An 18706-nucleotide genomic window follows, 5' to 3' on the forward strand; every position below is an offset into this window, starting at 1 on the left:
CTCCAGCCCAGCCCAACTTGTGAGAGTGTGAATCACGGTATCAAGCTGTGATTTGGTTTTGAGTTTCCATCAAAGGTTCTGGTTTCACTAACACGCAAAGGAATTAGTTGAATGTTGGAAGTCACATACAGTTAGAAATCAGGGCCCCATGGGAAGCCTAGGCTAGAAAACAATGTCTCTTTTGACTTCAAAACCACAAGAAAACACACATGGCAGAATTCAAATCTAAAAGGAAAGTAGAACATACGCTTGTTATTGTGAAGCAGCTCCTGTGTGCTCCATTGACAACTCTATTATTGCAGCTTCTTTTTAACAAAAAAAAAAAAAAAAAAAAAAAAAAAAAACAAAGGCAGTGGAAGTCACCACAATTTTAAAAGTTAAAACCAATGGAAACAGTTGGGGTGGCTGTGCTGGACAGGAGCCCCCCTCCATACACCTCTCCTGTTTCAAAGAGAAGTGAGCAGACTAGCACACACAGGCATGTGATGGGTTGGGGTACCCTGTGCCCTCCACTGTCGTCCACTTGAGCACCAGGTTTTTGTAGACCTGGTCTATGTTTGGATGTTGTACTAAGTTAACAGCTGGGTAATGTATTTAATTTTTACCACTACAATGAAGCCAGTAAAGGAGATTCAATTCTGGCAGTAGGATGATAGCTCATAGAAGAATTACCTCCTCCCCTTTCCTTCTGAAATTAAGCCCATGGGAGGACATCCTTTTCGCTGTTCACTGATGCCAATGGAAGGCCAGCTGCGTCCAGTTTGCCCATTACTGCCATGCTGAAGGTTCCTGAACCTCTGTTAGAGGAACTGTCAACAGCTTTTGATGTTGTGTGTGCAAAGAATAGAAGAGACTGAAGAAGACAGTGATGTCCATGACATCTGCATTGGCAGGGCTTTTCTTGACTAAATACAACTCCCAGGTGATTTTAAGATAGCAGCAACAGGCAGGGCCTGAAGTCTCAGTCCACTTGTGGTATCCCCTCCTCCTGCTGCAGGGCAGAAATGTGGAAGGAGGAGTCCCTGATGCTCTGACTTGAAGGAAACATTCCCTTCTTTCTCCCAGCCCTGTTACTCAGTTTAGCCCGCCACATCTGACTAAACAAAGACCCCAGAATGCAGCAGCAGCTGAAGCAGGTCACAGGAATGCTTCCTGGAGAAGTCCCCAGACCACTGAGCTGACACCTAAAGGCAGAAGGCAGTGGCTCCGCCAGCCACCAAGACTTACAGGTCATGAATAATACCCCAGACACAGGCTCAACTGACTCAGTTCAGGGCTGCCTGAGCACCTGAACCTCTACCTGCAGGGAGGTGCAACCTTTCTGGCTCAGGAGTGAGTTTCTCCCCACCCCAAGTCAGGGACCACTGATGCAGGATGTCCTCTGGGCATGGTATTCATTCAGAAGCATTTGAGCCTTTTGTAAAGATAAGTTAGGAAATCAATACATCAGGAGAAAGACTTGCTAAGATGGCAATAAAAAAATGCCAGTTAGGCACAGTCCTTTGAGAATATGCCTAGAAATTACTGTGCTGAAGAGCTGTGTAAAACAGCAGCTTCCGCAAGGATTGTTTACAGCAAGGTGAGGCCAAAACCCAGATGCCTGGGGAAAAAAAAAACCAGAAATAAGAAAAACAAAGAGTAAAAAAGCATATATTTACCCTCTGACCCTGAGACTTGGCTGAGTTCTCATAAACAGAGTTTTAACAAGTATACCTCCGTCTCTTTACAGCCCGTGACAGATGCACGTCTGAAACTGATGCCCTGTGTCACTGCTCTCAATTACATGAGGTGAAGACAGCAGTAAATTACACTTTTATCTCACACTGATCACCTCTAAGGACCCCTGATGACTTCAGAATGTGGGAAGACTGTGATGTGAAATGGGCTTGCCTCATTTATACCCATGGGCTGCAACATGAGTAAAAGCAACCACTTCTAATAAAATGAATACAGATCAACTAGCCAGAGTACAGCTGGACAGTCATTTCCATAAATGAACTGCTCATCTTCCCTAAAAGCTTCTCCTTCCCCCTCCACTCTCCTTGAAGGAAGGACAAGAGCTCTGCTTAGAACTCCCTGAAATACCACACAACTGTGCAAAGAAGGCTTCATGCAAAGCAGTAGGTCAAAACCAGAACCACTAGGTTTAATGAATATATTCAAAATAGTGTTTTTATGACTTTTAAGGCAGCACAGATTCTGCTTGACCATGGGGTGAAGCTCATCTAGACCCAACCTTTGCTACTGAAGGTTTTTCCTTCTCATCACTGTCTTAAAGATAGGAGAACCTTTGCTGAAGAACTGAAAATCTGTCTCCCCTTGCAGCAGAGGTTCTTATCACCACATTTTCCTGTGGGCAGTAGGTGAGAGACATTGAGTGTTACTCAAGTGCTACCACATGCCCTGTTTCCCCTGGACAACAGGATACTGAGCAATGCCAACAACCCCAATTTACTTTCATTTTAAGAGGTAGGAGCTCCTAGAAGGATTACTGAAAATAATGCTGGGAGAGATCTCAAGGAACCATCTAGTTCATCTCTCCTGTCCCAAACGGAATTCAAATATATCAATTTCTTCCTAGCAGCTCTTTGCCTAAAAGCATGCAAAGATGGAGATTTTTACTCCTCTTGGCAGGGCATGCTGCCGCAGGCTGAACTGGAACAAAGAAAGATCTGTATTTGGATTGCCACCTGTATTCCAATCACATCCATAAGCTCTTCTCATAGGAGCAGTCACTGCCTTTCCTAATGAACAGTCTCTCTCAGAAACTTCATTGGAGCAGTTGGGTATAAATAAGCAGCTGTGCCTCAACTTTGATGAATAAGAGCTGGAATCCAATCATGCCTATCCTTCCTCTGTGGTCTCAGTGACCAGGTGGACCTGCAAGATGGTAGGTGCATACAAACTTCAGCTTTGTCCTTGCTATGCAGCATTTCCTTGCTGTTCTCAATGACTTAACATCTCAGGGGTACTCACAGTGGTATTCAACTTGCATCCCTAAAATAGAAGCTTGAGTTTCTCTGTAGTCAACAGCAAGCTGGTTTCCTCTGCAGAGTGACTCAGAACACCTAAACTGGGAGCCTAAGCTTCTCCAAGCGACTCTAGATGGTTTATGATTTAGATGGCACGCAGGACTCCTCTCTTTCTCCCCCAGGCAAACAAAGTAAATGCCCTCTGCTGTGTGTCCCATCTAGCCAGAGGTTTTGATTAACCATACTCTTCTCCTGTCATACTTGGAGTGCACAACTGGTGCAGTCTCCAGCACAAACTCTCGGGGCTAGACACGTGAAGAAGGGGAAGCAGCATCAGAAAGATAAACCACAAGATAAGGCCTGGAGGATATGAGATCTGCTGGTCTTTGGCTTCAGAGCACCCAAAAGAAGAAACTTGCATGCAAAATGCAGCTTACAAAAAGTAAGTAGTGCAGGCCAACACTGCACAGCAACAACTAGCCAGCATCTCTTCCTCCAGAAGGTTCAGCTGGGTAACTACTCATATGGAGGGTTGTTTTTTGTTTGGTTTTCTTTTTTTACAAGATTCTATTTTAGAAAAGGTAATCAAAATAGTGGAAAAGCAGCATATCGGAAGTGGGTGTAAAATGTGTGGGACATGAATGGGACATTCAGCCTCAGTTTAAATCCCACCGCTTTGGTGGGCTTCTCCCACTCAGGGCAAGCTTGGCTTCTCAATATTTAACTCCAAATGTCTAAGAGATAACACTGGATTCAAGAAAGTTAACAAAAGTTTGTTAAATTTCTTGAGGGGAAAGAAGGGGAAAAAAAAGAAAACTTGAAGCCAAATGACTTATGACATGAAAGCTTTGGATTTTACAAGCCTTCCCAAGTTTCAGATGTCATAAACCATACAGGTGCAACTATCTCATTGCTCGGCACCCATATGAACCTTGTTAAAGTGAATACAAATCCAACAAATACTTCCAGGTTTATAATAAGCCTTCATAAAGAAACTATCCATATTCTCCCCAGATGCAGGCACAGCTGTGCAGAGACACATCTGCTTGGGAAACTAACGTGGATCATTGAATTTATAGTTTAAGATCCTTAGCTTGATGGCAAATTATGACAAAGTAGGGATATCAGTTCCTGTCCCCAACAGAAAATATAAATCCTTCTTTGATTGATACTGATTACAGGAAGGAAACAAAGCACTTATATTTCCTCATGTCACGAGGAACTCCTCCAGTGCAATAAACATCCGGTTGATAGGAGTATCTTGGGAAGGTAAATGATACTATACTTGTAAGCAAACTGAGAAAAGAACAAGTGCTGATTAGCCATGCAGTTCATACACCCATGTAGTGTCAAACACACCACAGCAGGCTATGAGTTTGTCAGATTCATAAACCAAAGAGACTGCATATGTTAAAGTTTGTATGTCAAATGTGATTGCTATTTATTATAATCCTGCACCCTTTACTCAAATATCCAGTCCATACATGTAAGTCCAGCTCAACCAAAGTAAACAAATTCATTGATTTAACGGTTTATGGCTTGATTTTTATAAGGGAGTGAGGCTGCAGGGGAATATCTAACATATGTTTGAAGTTAAGTACAAATCAACCCAGTGAAACTAGTGGTATTGATCACCTGCTTAAAATCAAGCATAAACTTTAACATTTCCCTGGTTCATGCTTACTTTAGCAAGTCCTGAGTGACAGAACATCTGTAGGATGCACCCTAACTTTGCTTAGTGAAAGGTGTAGCTGTAGCTGATTTGTACAGCTGCCATACATCATTAACAGCAGTATCACACTGACACCTTGCAATCCCAACCAAAACCCTAACTTTCCTTCCTGAATGGCACTGGCTGAAATGAGGAGGAAATGAGGAGGAAATGAGTGAAAAGACTGATGTGGCCCCACGTGGCCACAGTGCAGCTACTCAGCCATTGTTTTACACTACCCTTTGAAAGGTGAAAGAAAATTCACCCTCCACAACAGAATAAGGGTTTAGCTCATCCATCCCTCAGCTCAGCAAAGGGCCAAAGCTTGTTACCTCCATCACTGTGAGCTTGGGTTATGTTCACTGGTTTCAGCAGGATGACTTCCCTTCTCACCAGCATAGCTAGGACCAGAATTGGACCCTTTAGAGCAATATAAATAATACTTCAAAATAGACGAAAAATTCTGTTTCTGTCGTGACATCAGCCCGAATCACAAGAGAGCTCCTGCCTAAACTACTCATTCACCCTTTCTCTAGCATTACAGCATTGAAAAAACATGTCCTCTCTATATTTACAGCTTTTGAGAGGCCATTCTTGAGATCACCCCCACTGCTATATAACTGCCTTGTCCTGCTGTCTGTCTCCTTATCACATGGCTACTATCACTAGTACAGGTTTCCCTTTGGTGGTATATATCCATGACAAAAAGGCAGCATTACCACAGATGACAAGCAGGACTTCATGCAAGGTAGGACACAATGTCAGCAAGTTACATATAAACCAGGCACTAGACCGAAATGGATGTACTGAGAGCTTGAATTACATGTGGGTGAAATTCTCTGACCTAAACTTTAATGGGCTTAAAATTAGAAGTGCTACCACGTAACCAGAGGACAGAGTTAAAAAAAAAAGAGGAAAATTGCAAAGGAAAAAGCAAATGCATGAAAGATATTTCTAGCAAAATGCAGCGGTTAACTCTAGAGAAACTCCAGTTTAATACCCATACCTTCCTAATGCAGCTCCTATACAGGGCAATGAAGGCTGCTTTGCCTTTCTTTAAACTTCAAGAGAATGCATTTGAGCCTTGTACCACTTGGCTCTACAGACTGGAGAGCAGGAGGGGCTAGATACATACAGAAACACAAGTAGCAATTCTGCTGCATGGAATTGCTCTGTAGGATGCATAGCTCCAAACCCCTCCTTCATCCCCAGCAGGAGGATGTGGTATCTCAGACCTGACACCGTCTGCTAGTTAGTCTGAGTTTGGCAGGTTACTGCAAACACCAAGTCTGAATGCCAGGGTTGACATTTGTACATTTTTAACCTCACAAAAAGCCCCAGTTTACACAGAAGAGTCTCATCAAGGTAAAATGGGCTCAGCTGGAATTCAGGACAGCTGGGCATCTTACAATAGGGTTGGGTCACCAGAGGTTTAACATACAGTCCAGAAAAGGTGGCAAATACTTTGCCTAAATTTCTGAGCCTTTGCAAGCTAATCAATCCAAACCAGCTTTCCAAACACCTAGGACTTCACCACAGTCCAACTTCAGACACTTTATGCACATCTACAAACACACCCAGGTTCACATGGTCCTCCTCTTTCATGCTCGGGCCCCAGCTTTCAGAAAACAACTCACCCTCCCACTGTTCCTCTATGGAGCTGTTCTCCAAGCCCTTACCTGCACGACAGGATGGCCTCCGGTCGGTGCCTTTACGGCCCCTCTGCTTCCCTCCGTCTCATAGTGCGCCCGGTGATGGGGCTTCGGCTGCACCTCGATCCGCAGCTCATAGGAGCCGGACTGGCTGGAGAGGGGCCACTCGAGCGGCGGGAGCGACTGAACGGGCAGGCTGGGCAGAGAGAGACCACATCAGCTGAGATGCTTTAGCACTTGATTTCTCACTGCCCTGACCCCTCCTTCCTCCAACTGCCCCAGCGGGGCTGCCCTCACTGAAATGTTTAGGGGTCTGCTATTAATTACAATGAGAACATGATATCCTGCTCATACTTGATTACAAATTCTGCTGAAATTCAGGATGAATACAATAATTTCTGTGGGCCCATATCCTTCTAGAAGAGAACAGAATATTTCTATCTCTTCCATAGAAATATCTGTAGCAGTTATATTTTTCCAAAGATCCCCCTCTCATCTAGCTTTCACTGTGCATCTTAAACTTTGATCACAGAATTTCTGATACTTCAAAAGAGATGTAACATTCTATTTCTGTAGTGATATCAGCCCAAAACTTGAGAGAGCTCCTGCCTAAACTACTCACTTACCCTTTCTCTATAGCATTACAGCACTGATAAAACATGTTCTCTCTATATTTACAGCTTTTCTTCTGGAAGAAGATCACATTTCATATATGTCCTGAAACAGTAACTCCGTTTCTCCTTACGAGCTATGTAAATTAATAATCCTTATGATTTCCATAAATACTAAAATACACACAAATGAAATGCTGAATATTCTTACCTGTTACTAGTTTTCCTGTCACCAAAATACATAAAAGTTTATAACATGAAATTCATACACTGACATGTACAACTAAGAGCCTGCACTGGATTTTAAACAACTCCTATTTTGTGAGTACAAACTGCTGCCAGGACCCATCTAACAGGCCAAGGACAGTCACAGGCCATGCTGTTTTACTCACAATTTGTGTTTAGTGGGTCAGGAGCAGCACAGGATAACATCAGCATGGGGACAACCTTGCTGCCGAGCAGGATGGCAGGGCTGACAGGGTGCCAGCGGTGACTGCAAGTGGAGTCACCCATTTGGCAACCGCCATCCTGGCAGATCCACACAGCACAGGGTCCAGCCATCAGTGGCGGACAATGCAGGGAGCTGATGAGGGTAGTGCCAACTGAGATTTGGGTTAACCGACAATTAACAAATTAACAACCAACAGTAAGTCACTTGGGGTTGACAAAATGCTCAGTCTGACTGGGAGCAGCATGCTCTATTTTGAATCAGGAAACACTTAAAGTATTTTCATCCTTGATTGAAATTTGCAAGTGAGACATTCTCTGACTTTAGAAAAGCGATCAAACTATCTTCTTTAAAAGCAGCAAGATGGAATGAGAGCATTCAGCCTTTGTCAGAGGCTGTTTGCAATCTGCTTTTTAGACAAATAACCTGGAAATTTGAATTTATCATTTGCTGCGTTATATATGAACATTTTGATGATATTTCTTCCAAACTCAGATTCTTTCATTTCTTGGAATCATAATGGATTTGGCTTACAATAACCAGTGCTGTCCCTGAGCACTTAGCTTTGGTCTGCAGCAGGTCCTGCCCAAGGAAACACTCCCTAGGGATCATCATGCATGACAGAGGACATCACACCATGAGAAAACACACAGCCACAAGAAGCATTACATACCTGCAGATGGGTATTGCAGGCACGAGTTGCTTTGTCCAGGATGGAGGTACCAGCAAAATTGATTCTGGGGCTGAGTTTCTCCTGTCTTCCTGCTCGCAAGGCCCATGGAAGTCAACAGTCTGAAAGACGTGACATGGAATGCTGTTTTTGTGGGAAGGCATTGATGAAGGATCAGGGCTGGTTTTCCAAATTTTCGTGGGAACACCGCAGGAAGGATCCGCAGGAAGGCTGCTCATAGCATCCATGGAAAGAGGAGCGCTGGGCAACTGTGTGTAAGTAACTGAAGAGTTGTCTTCTCTCAAGGGGACGCGAGGAGAGGATTGTGGAGAGGGGGTCCTTGACTGTCGTGGAGAAGTGGAAGGCAGCTGAGTACTGTAGAGCTCAGTGCAAGAATACCTCCGTTTTGCACCTGGTGATGAAGACCTTGAGTTGGGACAGGGTGATGGTGAATGGCGTCCCAAGCAGGTTTCCTCCGTGATGCTTGTTCGTGGTGACATTATTGGAGAGGTTCTAGGAGAATAATGAGTATGGATGTTTTGAAACTGTGGACAAAGGTCATCACTAGGACCATTATTTGGTGAAACACATGGTGATGTGCAAGGAGATACATTTGTCTCTGAAATGAAACTTGCAGAGGAGCCGCTACTAGCTGGGCTCAAACACAGTGGTTCTCTGTAGCCCTCAAAGCCAGGGACAGGCAGGGTAACCCTTGGGCTAGTGGTAGCTGAGTTTGACTGATGTTCTACCAAAAGAACATCTGTGTCTCTGCTGCGGAAGGGACCCCCTGAATGAATCAGTTCATGATATGGAGTAATTTCAATCCTAGGGCTCGGAGCAGAGGCCCCTGCAGCGTTGGCAGGGTGTGTAGGTGTTGTCCCTATGCTATCTGGCTGTCCATATCTGCCCATGGGATCTGCAGAAAGGCTAGAAAAAGGCAGGGGGCATGGCTTGAGGCCACAGTCCAGGACATCATGAGCGTATGTAACTCCAGAGGGTGGGCTGTTGGTTTTATGTGGAGTCGGTTCTTCTGGAAAAAGAAGGGTCTCTTTAAGACTATAAATATTATTACAGAAGCCGAGCAATCATGGATTAAAAATAATGCATATTTATAACCTGGTTGTGATCTGATATTAGGTAAATATTTGTTTAATTCCCTTTAACTGCAATTAATGCCTGTGAAAAGTACTGGATTAAACAGCCAGGGAAGCTCAAGTGCTCAGAGTAGATGCAGCATGGATAGAAGCACTGTAAATACCTCCACACCGCCCAGCTGGGCTCCCACTACCTGAGCCCTAGCTAGAGCAATGATCCCGAAGGACTGGGCCTCTGTGCCCATTCCAATGCTGCCTTTCCTACTCCTGCTAAATATACTACTTAGTGCCAATTAGGGCGTTGTGACTTTGGTCAGCTTTTGCCAAGTAGGAGCTGGACTGAGACCATCACATCACAAAACCATTTCCAAAGAGGTCTATACAAAATCAAAAAGTTGAGCAACAGCTTTTGGTGAAGGGAGAAAACCCTTTCTTACACAGTAAATTGCAGCCAGAAAAGGCTTCACTAAACCAAAGCTGAGCTCAAACTATTAAATTAAGAAGTCAGCTCTGTGTGATGATTTGTTTGGCTCCGTGTCAATGAGTTTTGGTGATAGGTTTCACGTAAGTAAGCACCAGATGATCAGAAAACACATTCACAAATGTATGTTAGAAAAGGTAGAAGTAGAAAGGATCCAGCCCCACAGTTACAGGCAATCACTTTGCAATTTCAGCTCAAGGAACATTTTGGCCAGAGATGGATTATAAACTACACAGTAACAGGTACGTGTTCAGCGCAGCATTTTCTCCTGGTGCAGAAAATACTCAATTTTTCAGAGATTCTCAGTCTTGCAAACTATCCCCAGGTTGTAGAGTACAGGGACGCATCTAAGCAACACAGAATTCCCACCAGCATCACTGATCTCATCCCAGCACCCTATTGGGTGCTTAATGCCAGCAGCATCTGAGAAAGCAGGGTAATGCCAGGTATTATAATCCCTGGAAGAGAGCCTTTGATGCGTATCAGTTCCTGTAGCTTCCCAGCCAGGGAGCTGAATAATATTTGTCATTACACAAAAGCATGCAAAATGTTATTAGGATTTTTATATGGTTTGAAAGATTTCAATGTATTCAGCAGGGAATACCTGAAACAGCTCTGCAGTTTGAGATTAATTCAGACTGCTTGCTCCTGGGCACACATCAGTAAGTGTCATAGGCAGAGATTCATTTAAATATTTAACTAACTGCTCCAGCATTTCTCTAACTCCTATACTAGGTGAGGCAGAACTTCCCATGAGCAAATAATATGGTACATAAAGCCAGGAAGTAGCTGACTGTGCTTTCTGCAAAGGTAGCCAAAGTTTGTAGTAAAACTTTTACACACAGAGAGATCGTGATTTAATTTCAGGGGGGGTCTCTTCATTTTCAGTTTGAAATGCTTCCTAGTGTGAAAGCAAAATTCTTCAATGATTTCTGACAACTACTTTTTTGTGCTCAATGTTTTGCACAACCTGGAGAAAACTCCACTAAAAGAAAAAGGTAACAGGAACTGCTGAGCCTTTTTTAGCAGGAATCCCTGACAGCCGACCAAACAAACCAACACACAGAGTGTCTATGTGACGGGATGGGAGATGAATGGGAGAGTCCAGCTTGCAGTTTTCTTAAGGTTCCCTCTGGCTTTTAATCCCAGCACACAGCTGTTCTGGGGATGGGAAAACAGCAACAAGGAACTTGAGTTCTGAGCCGAACGTATTTTTAGCATCGTTGATCTCGGATATCAGAGCTTTGGCATTCAAAGGAACAGTGCGTCATTCACATCACTCAAACTCTGACGCATCAAGCCTAGATACTGAAGCTACGATTCACTGTGAATTAAACTCATCACTCTTTCAGACTCAACAGAGCAGCACACCCCTCCGCACACAACATCACTCCCACTGCCTTCAGAAGAAACACTCCGATTTAAGCTGATGCAAAGGAGCAAAATCAGCATCACGCCAAGCAGGGCTTGATGCCAGGACTTGAAGCAGGGTTTGTACAGTGACCAGCAACTGCAGGAAAGCTCTGAACAGCTTCACATCAAGCAACAGGTGACTGTTTCACTTCCCCATTCAACACACCTAAGTAAAAGCGGCTCTCACTATACACGTTAGACCACATCATCTATGATACACAGACAACACATAAAGAATTGAAACTCCTCACACCACACTGCACAGCAAAGCTAGCATGTGTAAATTGGTATTGAGGGGTATGGGAAAAGCAAACACATACTTGTATTGTGCACATGCAATTTTAAAAGTCTGAATAACAACAGATGCCACCACCCATACTTCCTGCCCACTAAAAACTGGGGTTTAGATAACCTAAATCTCCTTTGTTTTTCCCTGAAATACTGTGTTTAAAGGAGCACTTTCATCCCTGGCATTCACCCTCCTGAAGGATCCATGTTCACGCACAACAACAAGCTGCAACGTGCCCTTGCCTTCACACGGCACTCCTGGGCAGTGCTCTATGGGCTGTGCAGAGCTGAGCGCTCACAGGCAGCAAGCAAGGCAGGCACCCTGTGCCAAGCAGACAACACCCACAGCCTTCTGCAGAGCAAAAATATTTAGTTTCCCCCCCTCCATGGCAAGTTATCAATAGAGCAGGCATCAGCACAGGAATGTGGGCAAGACTGCAGACAAGAAAACCTCGGCTCGTTTGAAGAGAGCCGGGGGAACCGCGCCAGGTAGAGATGCCCAGAGGCTGAGGCTGCGTCTCAGGCAGGGGAGAGGCTGCCAGCCCTGACTCATCGGCACGGCTTCGTCAGGACCTGGGGCTTGAGGGGTTTGGGGAGATCTCCTGACAGAGTCCCAGCCCTGCAGAGCTCGAGGTACAATGAAATCACTGTCCCGCGCGCTATTGCCTACGCCTGCAACGTCAAGGTCTGTAGCCATGGAAATGCCGGTGATGCTACGACCAAGGCTCTGACCTCACCGGGGAAGGGAAAAGGGGCGCATGTTGCTCTCCAGAAATAAACAGTTCTTCCATCAAAATCGGGAGAAATTCTGCTTTTTGCTTCAATAGGAGGGGACCGGCTACCCCATTCCAAGCCAACTTGGCTAAGGCAGGCTGGTGTTTGGAATCTGCTTGAGAAAGGAGCAGACCACAGCCAACACCCCAGCTTCCCCAGGTGAGCACCACAGGAGTTTGGTTTTGTAAACATCAAGCTCCTGCCCTTGTGAGGTGGGACACACACACAGGACAAGGAGAGGTTGCTCCCCTGAAGCCCAGCTGCTTTCCCTCTGCAGATACCAGTGGGAATGTGGAGCAGCCCAGGGCACAGGAATGGCTCCAGGCAGATGGCTCCAGCAATAACCATGCCTCTCTCTGAGTTGCTAAAGGGAGCATGGTTAGGGTGGCAAGAGCTGAGGGCAGCAGACCACACACTGCTGGCCCTCTGCTACACATCTGGGGACAGCAGGGAGCAGCCCAGTTACTCACTAGCTGGGCTCCCCAGGGAGATGAGAGGCCATTGCACCCCCTTACAAGAGAATAATCATGTGACAGATCACCCTAGTAAAGGTGTTTTTTAAGAACTGAATCTGCTTTGAAACCTTTGTACCTCTGAGCATCCACACGGCTGAGGCGCACCACCTTCAAGGGTTCATGCATTCCTACATATCGCATCCCGAAACACAGACTGAAATACTCTGGCAAAGGACCATCCGCTCCACTGCTTTTCTCAGTGAGCAGCACAGCAATTCCAGCATGGCTCCTCCAAACACCCTTCTGCACAAGCAGTACAGTGCTTCCACGCCTCCTTTCAACCAGGCATTTCCCAGCCTGAGGTTTCACTGCTGAATCATCCTCTGATTCAGTACCAAAAGATCCTTCTTGTTTGACAGGGGGTTAAAAGAAAGTGAGTTTCACACCCAGACAACACTGGCATCTCTTCATGTTCTCACTCAGCAAACAGCCTGTTTCCCCTGTGTCACCCAAGTCCCACAACTACTGAAGCCCCCCAGCATCCTACCCAAGCCAACTCTTATTCCCTGCTTTTTCCACAGCCTTAACCAGTAACTAGTTCACAAAACCATCTCTCCCTACAACAGGGCAGGGAGGCAGGGCTCTGCACGCTACCATGTTGTAAACTAATAGCAAACCAGCTCCTACAGACAGGCTCGTGAAAACCACAGGCAGCTCTGCCAACCATCTATCTGCTCACTGGGTAGCCTCCCCAGGTGGGTACCTGCTTTCAGGGCTGCCCTAAGTGCCCCTAAGTAAGAAGAGACAAGACTCAGGTGAGAAGGATCAAGGGATTTAAGTTTCAAAGGACTTCACCCTCGATTCAAAAGCTCCTTTTCACACAGCTCTGAAAGGCAGAGAGGAAAACCCATGCCAGGTCCTGCCAGGCTCCAGAGACTCCCCAAGCAGGACAGGACACACACCAGTGTGTGCGCACATGGCTCTGCAAGGGCCCACCCTCTGCTGTTTGTTAAACTAGGCAGTAACTTCAAAGCCCTTCAGTTAACCAAATGTGACCTTGCCAATTAGCATGAAATTAGGGAACAAGAGATCACCCGGAGCACTGCATTCCCCAATGGGTTTAAACAAATCACCATCTAGGAAAAGCTCAAGATAGCCAAGGGAGGGCAGGGGGAGAAGTTTGGGTTTGACTTCACATCCGTTTGCTGCAGTGCGGCTCCTGGGATCTGAACGGAGTTCCTTATTTGCATAAAAGTCAATGGTTTTTAATGAATTTGCTTATTGTCACTTGAAGGGACCAGTCCAGAGCTTTTTGCATTTTTCAAGAGCCAAGTCGTCTGGTATTTACACTAGCTGCTTGGAAGCTCAAAGTGAAAGTTGGTTTCCTGAGTGAAATCTGGTATTCTCTGTTACATGTGCATATTTGTTCCTTCACTGCAGTGCTACCGCTGAACACTGCCTCCTGTGTTAGCGAGCCAGTCACCAGGACTGGGCTGCGAGCATTTATTTTTTCCTTTTAATAGCTTTGCATTGGGAAGGAAAAGAAGGAACGAAGCAAATTATACAGGGCTTGACACCTATAAGACGTGGCAACATCCCTGGGAGCTTGTCTATGTACAAACAAGCATCTAAAGGAATATTAATATTTATGGCTGCTCCCCCTCTATTATACATACATAGACCTTGCAGATTCATATCACCAGATGCAATGTAAGGGTCTGCTGATCTACAGCAAAGGCTTGAACCTCCAAGAAAATGCTCTTTCCCATCTCCGTTCTCACCTGCTGTCTTAGGGCAGGAGGGTGTCTGGATTCTTGTTTAAAGATGGGTTTTGTATAGACTTCAGGTTTCAAAATACACCTCAGAGGATCAGTTCTCAGAAGGGCTAACCTCAAATATTAAAAACTGTGTGGCAGCTTTACCTGTCAGTGGATCATCCCACAGCAAACACAAAAATACATGGAGACAGCTGCTGAAGTAGAGCAGTTGTCTGGCTTTTCAGTATTTTGTCTCTCATAGTGGCCAACAAGTATTATGGTACACAAAAGCAGTTATCAGAACTCACTCATCTGGGAGTCATATTTGTAGAAGCTAGTTCAAATGTTCATTAACTGTCTATCAATCTTTTCCACTGATGAACAAGGGTATTCAGCACCTGTCAAGTTTGAAATGAGCTAAAACTTGGGATACCACCAGCAAAACCTCCACACATATCTCTAGGGAATGCCTCTAACCCTTTTCTTTTCCAAAGGAGACAGAAAGCATCCTCAGTGTCCATGTAAAATCACAGCTTCACACTAACAACACAGGACACCTGCTTTTCCCAAGCCTCCCAAAGCTTGTTCACCTGGGCATGCTTTGAGTTTACTCTGTTCAAGGCAGATGTTTCTCATTTGCAAATGTTAAAATGATCATAGCTAACTGAAGTCTGGCTAGTGAGGGTAAAAGGCACATGGAAAATGGCACTTTGTACAGCACTCCTCCTTTTGAAAACGGCTGGCTTTGAGAGGAATATCTAATATTAATAATATTGACTGTAGGATTTTTATTTACTCTTTTTTTCCCCTGCTGCTTTTATGGCAGTCCATCTTCCTGTTGTCTCAGGCACACATAAGCACTACTGAATGCCAACTGCTTTCAGTAAGGATATTTCTGGCATTTCCATGGCAACAAGTTGTGATATAGATCCTACTTTTAATATACAAGCTTAGGTGGGTAGTGCCAAATCCCAACCTTTTAAAAAACTGTTTATCAGAAATAAACTTTCATCCCAATTCATTCCCAGAATTTGCTTTTTCTTAAAAAAAAAAAAACTAATTAAAAAAAACCCTCACTTTCAGCATGTTTATAAAGATTTGTTATTATAGGACTTGCTGTGAGCAGTGGGTGGAGGAAACCAGAGCCTCTTTCAAACGGGCTTTGAATATAGGAACCAGACTTAAGTGCTGGGATCCACAGACACTCCAATGGTTTTGGTTCCATTTTGAATCCTCCATTGAAAAGGACTTGTTTGCTCAACTGCAGTTCAGATGAGGCCAGAATTGCACATGAACAATAAGCATCATTTACCACCGGCATGTGGATAAAGCCCTTTCTCAAAATTTGAACATTTTCTGTTCTCATGTAAACATGCTTTAATCTTTTGTACATTAAAGGTCACGGATGTATGCTGGATTGCTTACAGACTCTAGCTGGTGCCTTTTCAAAGTGAGGGAGAATGCTCTCCAGATTACAATGCTAGTATATATGGTTGTGATCTTTTTTTTTATGCTAATGATTTCCATCTTTGGAACAAACAAAATTACTACTAATTATGGTTTCCAGTCACTCAAATGTGGAGAAAGCAGGCTCAAGAAGGAAGTTACTTCTACAACAAGCATATACTGCTCTGCATTTATGTGGTTTGAAGATTAAACTTTCTACCCCCCACCTACGTACTATTACATTCTGTAGAACCTCCCACTTAAGGCTTCACAGTAGTAGTCTCTACTATGAAGATGTGAAAAAAAAAACCCAACAAAACCCAACCCAGTATCTGCAGCTTTCACTAAGATTTAATGTATTTTCATTACAAATCATTGACCGCTCCCCATCATGGATTTATTTCAGCATGGCTTGAGCTACATTAAACCTTGAAAGAAAATTGAGCTCTCTACATTTGATGACATTAACCATCCTCACTCAGCTTTGATGCTGGTACACATCCTGTATATTTAAAAAAGTATACAAAGAATAAAACTCAGTAATAACTCTCCATTTCACTAATGATGCCATGATTCAGGCCTAATAGGTTCCCTCCTGCACTGTCCCTTAGGAACACAATATCTCTTCCTTCAAATGCCCTAGAGAAATGCCACCTCCTGACTGTGCAGAATCAAAACCAATGTAACTTGGAAACAGTATCCCAGCAATTCCTTCCTCTATGTTCTGTCTTTTAGCTTTGCTTGGTTTACACAAATATGTATTTTGCAGAATAGAAAGTATCGCTTTTCGGTATCAAAAGAATTATCATTTAGGAAGTCTGGGAACACTTGTCGCGGTGGTTTTGGTATCACAGACTTGCATAAACTCAGAAACGAGGAGAACAGTCAGCAAATCTTTCTCTTTTTAATTTAACTTAAGCTTATGGTATTGGGTACCAAACTGGAGACTAGGTCTCTGCAGCTCCCTGCCATGTAAGCAGGATGGTCAGACACACTGCAGGTAGCTAACCCCTTGGGGCTCCCAACCCCGACCCTCACTTTGCCTTTCTGAGCTTCCAGAACACTCTCCACCATCACGGAGACAATCACAAGGTGACCAGAGCAGCTCTCTCACACCCGTGCGCACGGCGCTGTACATCACAGCAATGCCCCCTTTCACATACTCCATCGCCCGAAGGGGCCCCTTGCCGACAGTGCTGCTGCCCGTTCTCAAGCACCTGCAGGCTACCACGGCCCCGCCACGCCGGCGCTCGGCCCTGCACCACACCGCAGCCGGGACCCTCGGCAGCCAGGCCGAGGCACAGGCCCGGCTGCAGACTCGGCGGCGCCGGCCCGGGGCACGGCAGCACCCCGGCTCTCCACCGCCCTCTGAAGGGCCGCCGGAGGGCTCAGGCAGCGCTCGGCCCCAGGAGCTGCTCGGTCCGGCAGAGGCGGCCCTGCCGCCCCGTCGGGGCGCAGCAGCGGCCGCTTCTGCGGCGGCTCCTCACCAACCTTCGATCGGCTTCAGGTAGTCGTAGTCGAAGAGGATGGAGAAGTCAAACTCCTCCTGCGGGCTGCCCTCCGGGGCCGCATCGGGGCCATGCCCGAGGCCCCCCTCTTGAGGGTCGGGCTCCGGGGCCTGGGCGGCGCTCATGCCGGCCTCAGCCTGCCCGGCAGCGGCAGGGCAGGAGCGAGGTCTCGCCCGGGGCCGGCCGGCTGCGAAAGGAGCCCGAAGTGCGACCGGCGCCGCGAAGCCCGCTGGTATCCTTCCCAGTGCAAGTGGAGAGGAGTTAGAGGGCAGGCAGAAAGAGGGAACAAAGCGGGGAAACAAGCGAGAAGATCTCCCGGGGGTGGCCGAAGCGGGCGCGGCTGCCCCCGACGGCTGGGCTGCGGGCGGGGAGGCCCGGCGGCGACACGCGAGGGGACCGGCGCGACGAGCGCGGGCAGCTTCCTGCTCCCGAGCAGCCACCTGCTGCCGGGGCCGCCCCCGGGAGGAGGAGCCCGGCCCGGGCCGCACCGGCCCTGTGGCGGCCCCGCAGCGTGCCCGGGGAATGCCTGCAGGGGTCTTGGTGGGCAAAGCGGAGGATAGGGCCTGGGGTGGAAGGGACAGGGGAAGAGCGGGACTGCATGGGGATGGGAACCTCCAGATCATCCCCCGTTCGGGAAGCATCTCTGCGCTGCTACCCTAGGGCCAGCATGACTTGCTGTCTTCCATGCAGCCGCCTCCTCCCCAGCAGTCGGGCCCCTTTCTGTTGAGGTTTCCAGGGGCTCCAGAAACTCCAGGCAGCCCGGGCGCTGCCCTTGACCTCTCCAGACTTCATGTGTCTCACGCCATGTGCTCCTGCACCCCAGCACAGGCTGCTGCAAAGGCAGCAGAGGGCAGATTTCTGGGTGTGTCTCCTTCTGCAACCGCAAGCCAACCTCTCTTAATCGAAGCACCTTGAGAAGCATGAAGTCCGTCGAGTACAAGGTCTCTGTTCTCCTGCCTTGCTAACAAACAGCGTTTCATAGAATGGGCTCTTGCCATGCTCCGTGCTGACCACAGTGCCAGTCCTGCCAGCTTCCCCAGGTACCTTCAGCCACATTGGTTCTGTTCATCAACATCTACCCCAGGCTCTACACAGAGTGCTGGTCACTGCCTCCCAGCAGCCTTCTACCCCTCCAGTGGCTGTTCAACCAGCAATGATTTCACTCACGGGTAACTGGAGATCCTAAATTTGTGTGTTTAGAGCATCTGTGGTCAGAAAACTCTGTTCCCTCGCTTACCTGCTTGTATGGTCCCCTTTATTAGTGTACTGATGGCTGTCAGCGGGTCTCTGAGTTTGAAAAATGCTTTTAGTCTGTACACAGGGAAGAAAGGCAAAGGCAGATGGACCAAGAGCATTAAAGAAGTATTTTGGTGTTTACTTCAATTTGTTTATATTTGCTAAGCCTGTTAGCGCAACAGCATTAACC

The 18706-nt window shown here is 46.3% G+C and overlaps 1 protein-coding gene across 1 annotated transcript in view; it reads right to left on the minus strand.

The window, feature by feature from the left end:
- NFATC2 (nuclear factor of activated T cells 2) overlaps nucleotides 1-17746 on the minus strand; it is a 57074-nt gene extending 39328 nt beyond the window's left edge. The window contains 3 exon segments of the mRNA XM_065691241.1: nucleotides 6363-6531; nucleotides 8068-9094; nucleotides 17264-17746. Of these exon segments, the coding sequence (XP_065547313.1) occupies nucleotides 6363-6531; nucleotides 8068-9094; nucleotides 17264-17405 (1338 nt within the window). The 5' untranslated portion in view covers nucleotides 17406-17746.
- Between the last annotated feature and the right edge of the window lie 960 nt (nucleotides 17747-18706).

The sequence above is a fragment of the Lathamus discolor genome, chromosome 11, assembly GCF_037157495.1.
Source record: "Lathamus discolor isolate bLatDis1 chromosome 11, bLatDis1.hap1, whole genome shotgun sequence".
NCBI lineage: Eukaryota > Metazoa > Chordata > Aves > Psittaciformes > Psittacidae > Lathamus > Lathamus discolor.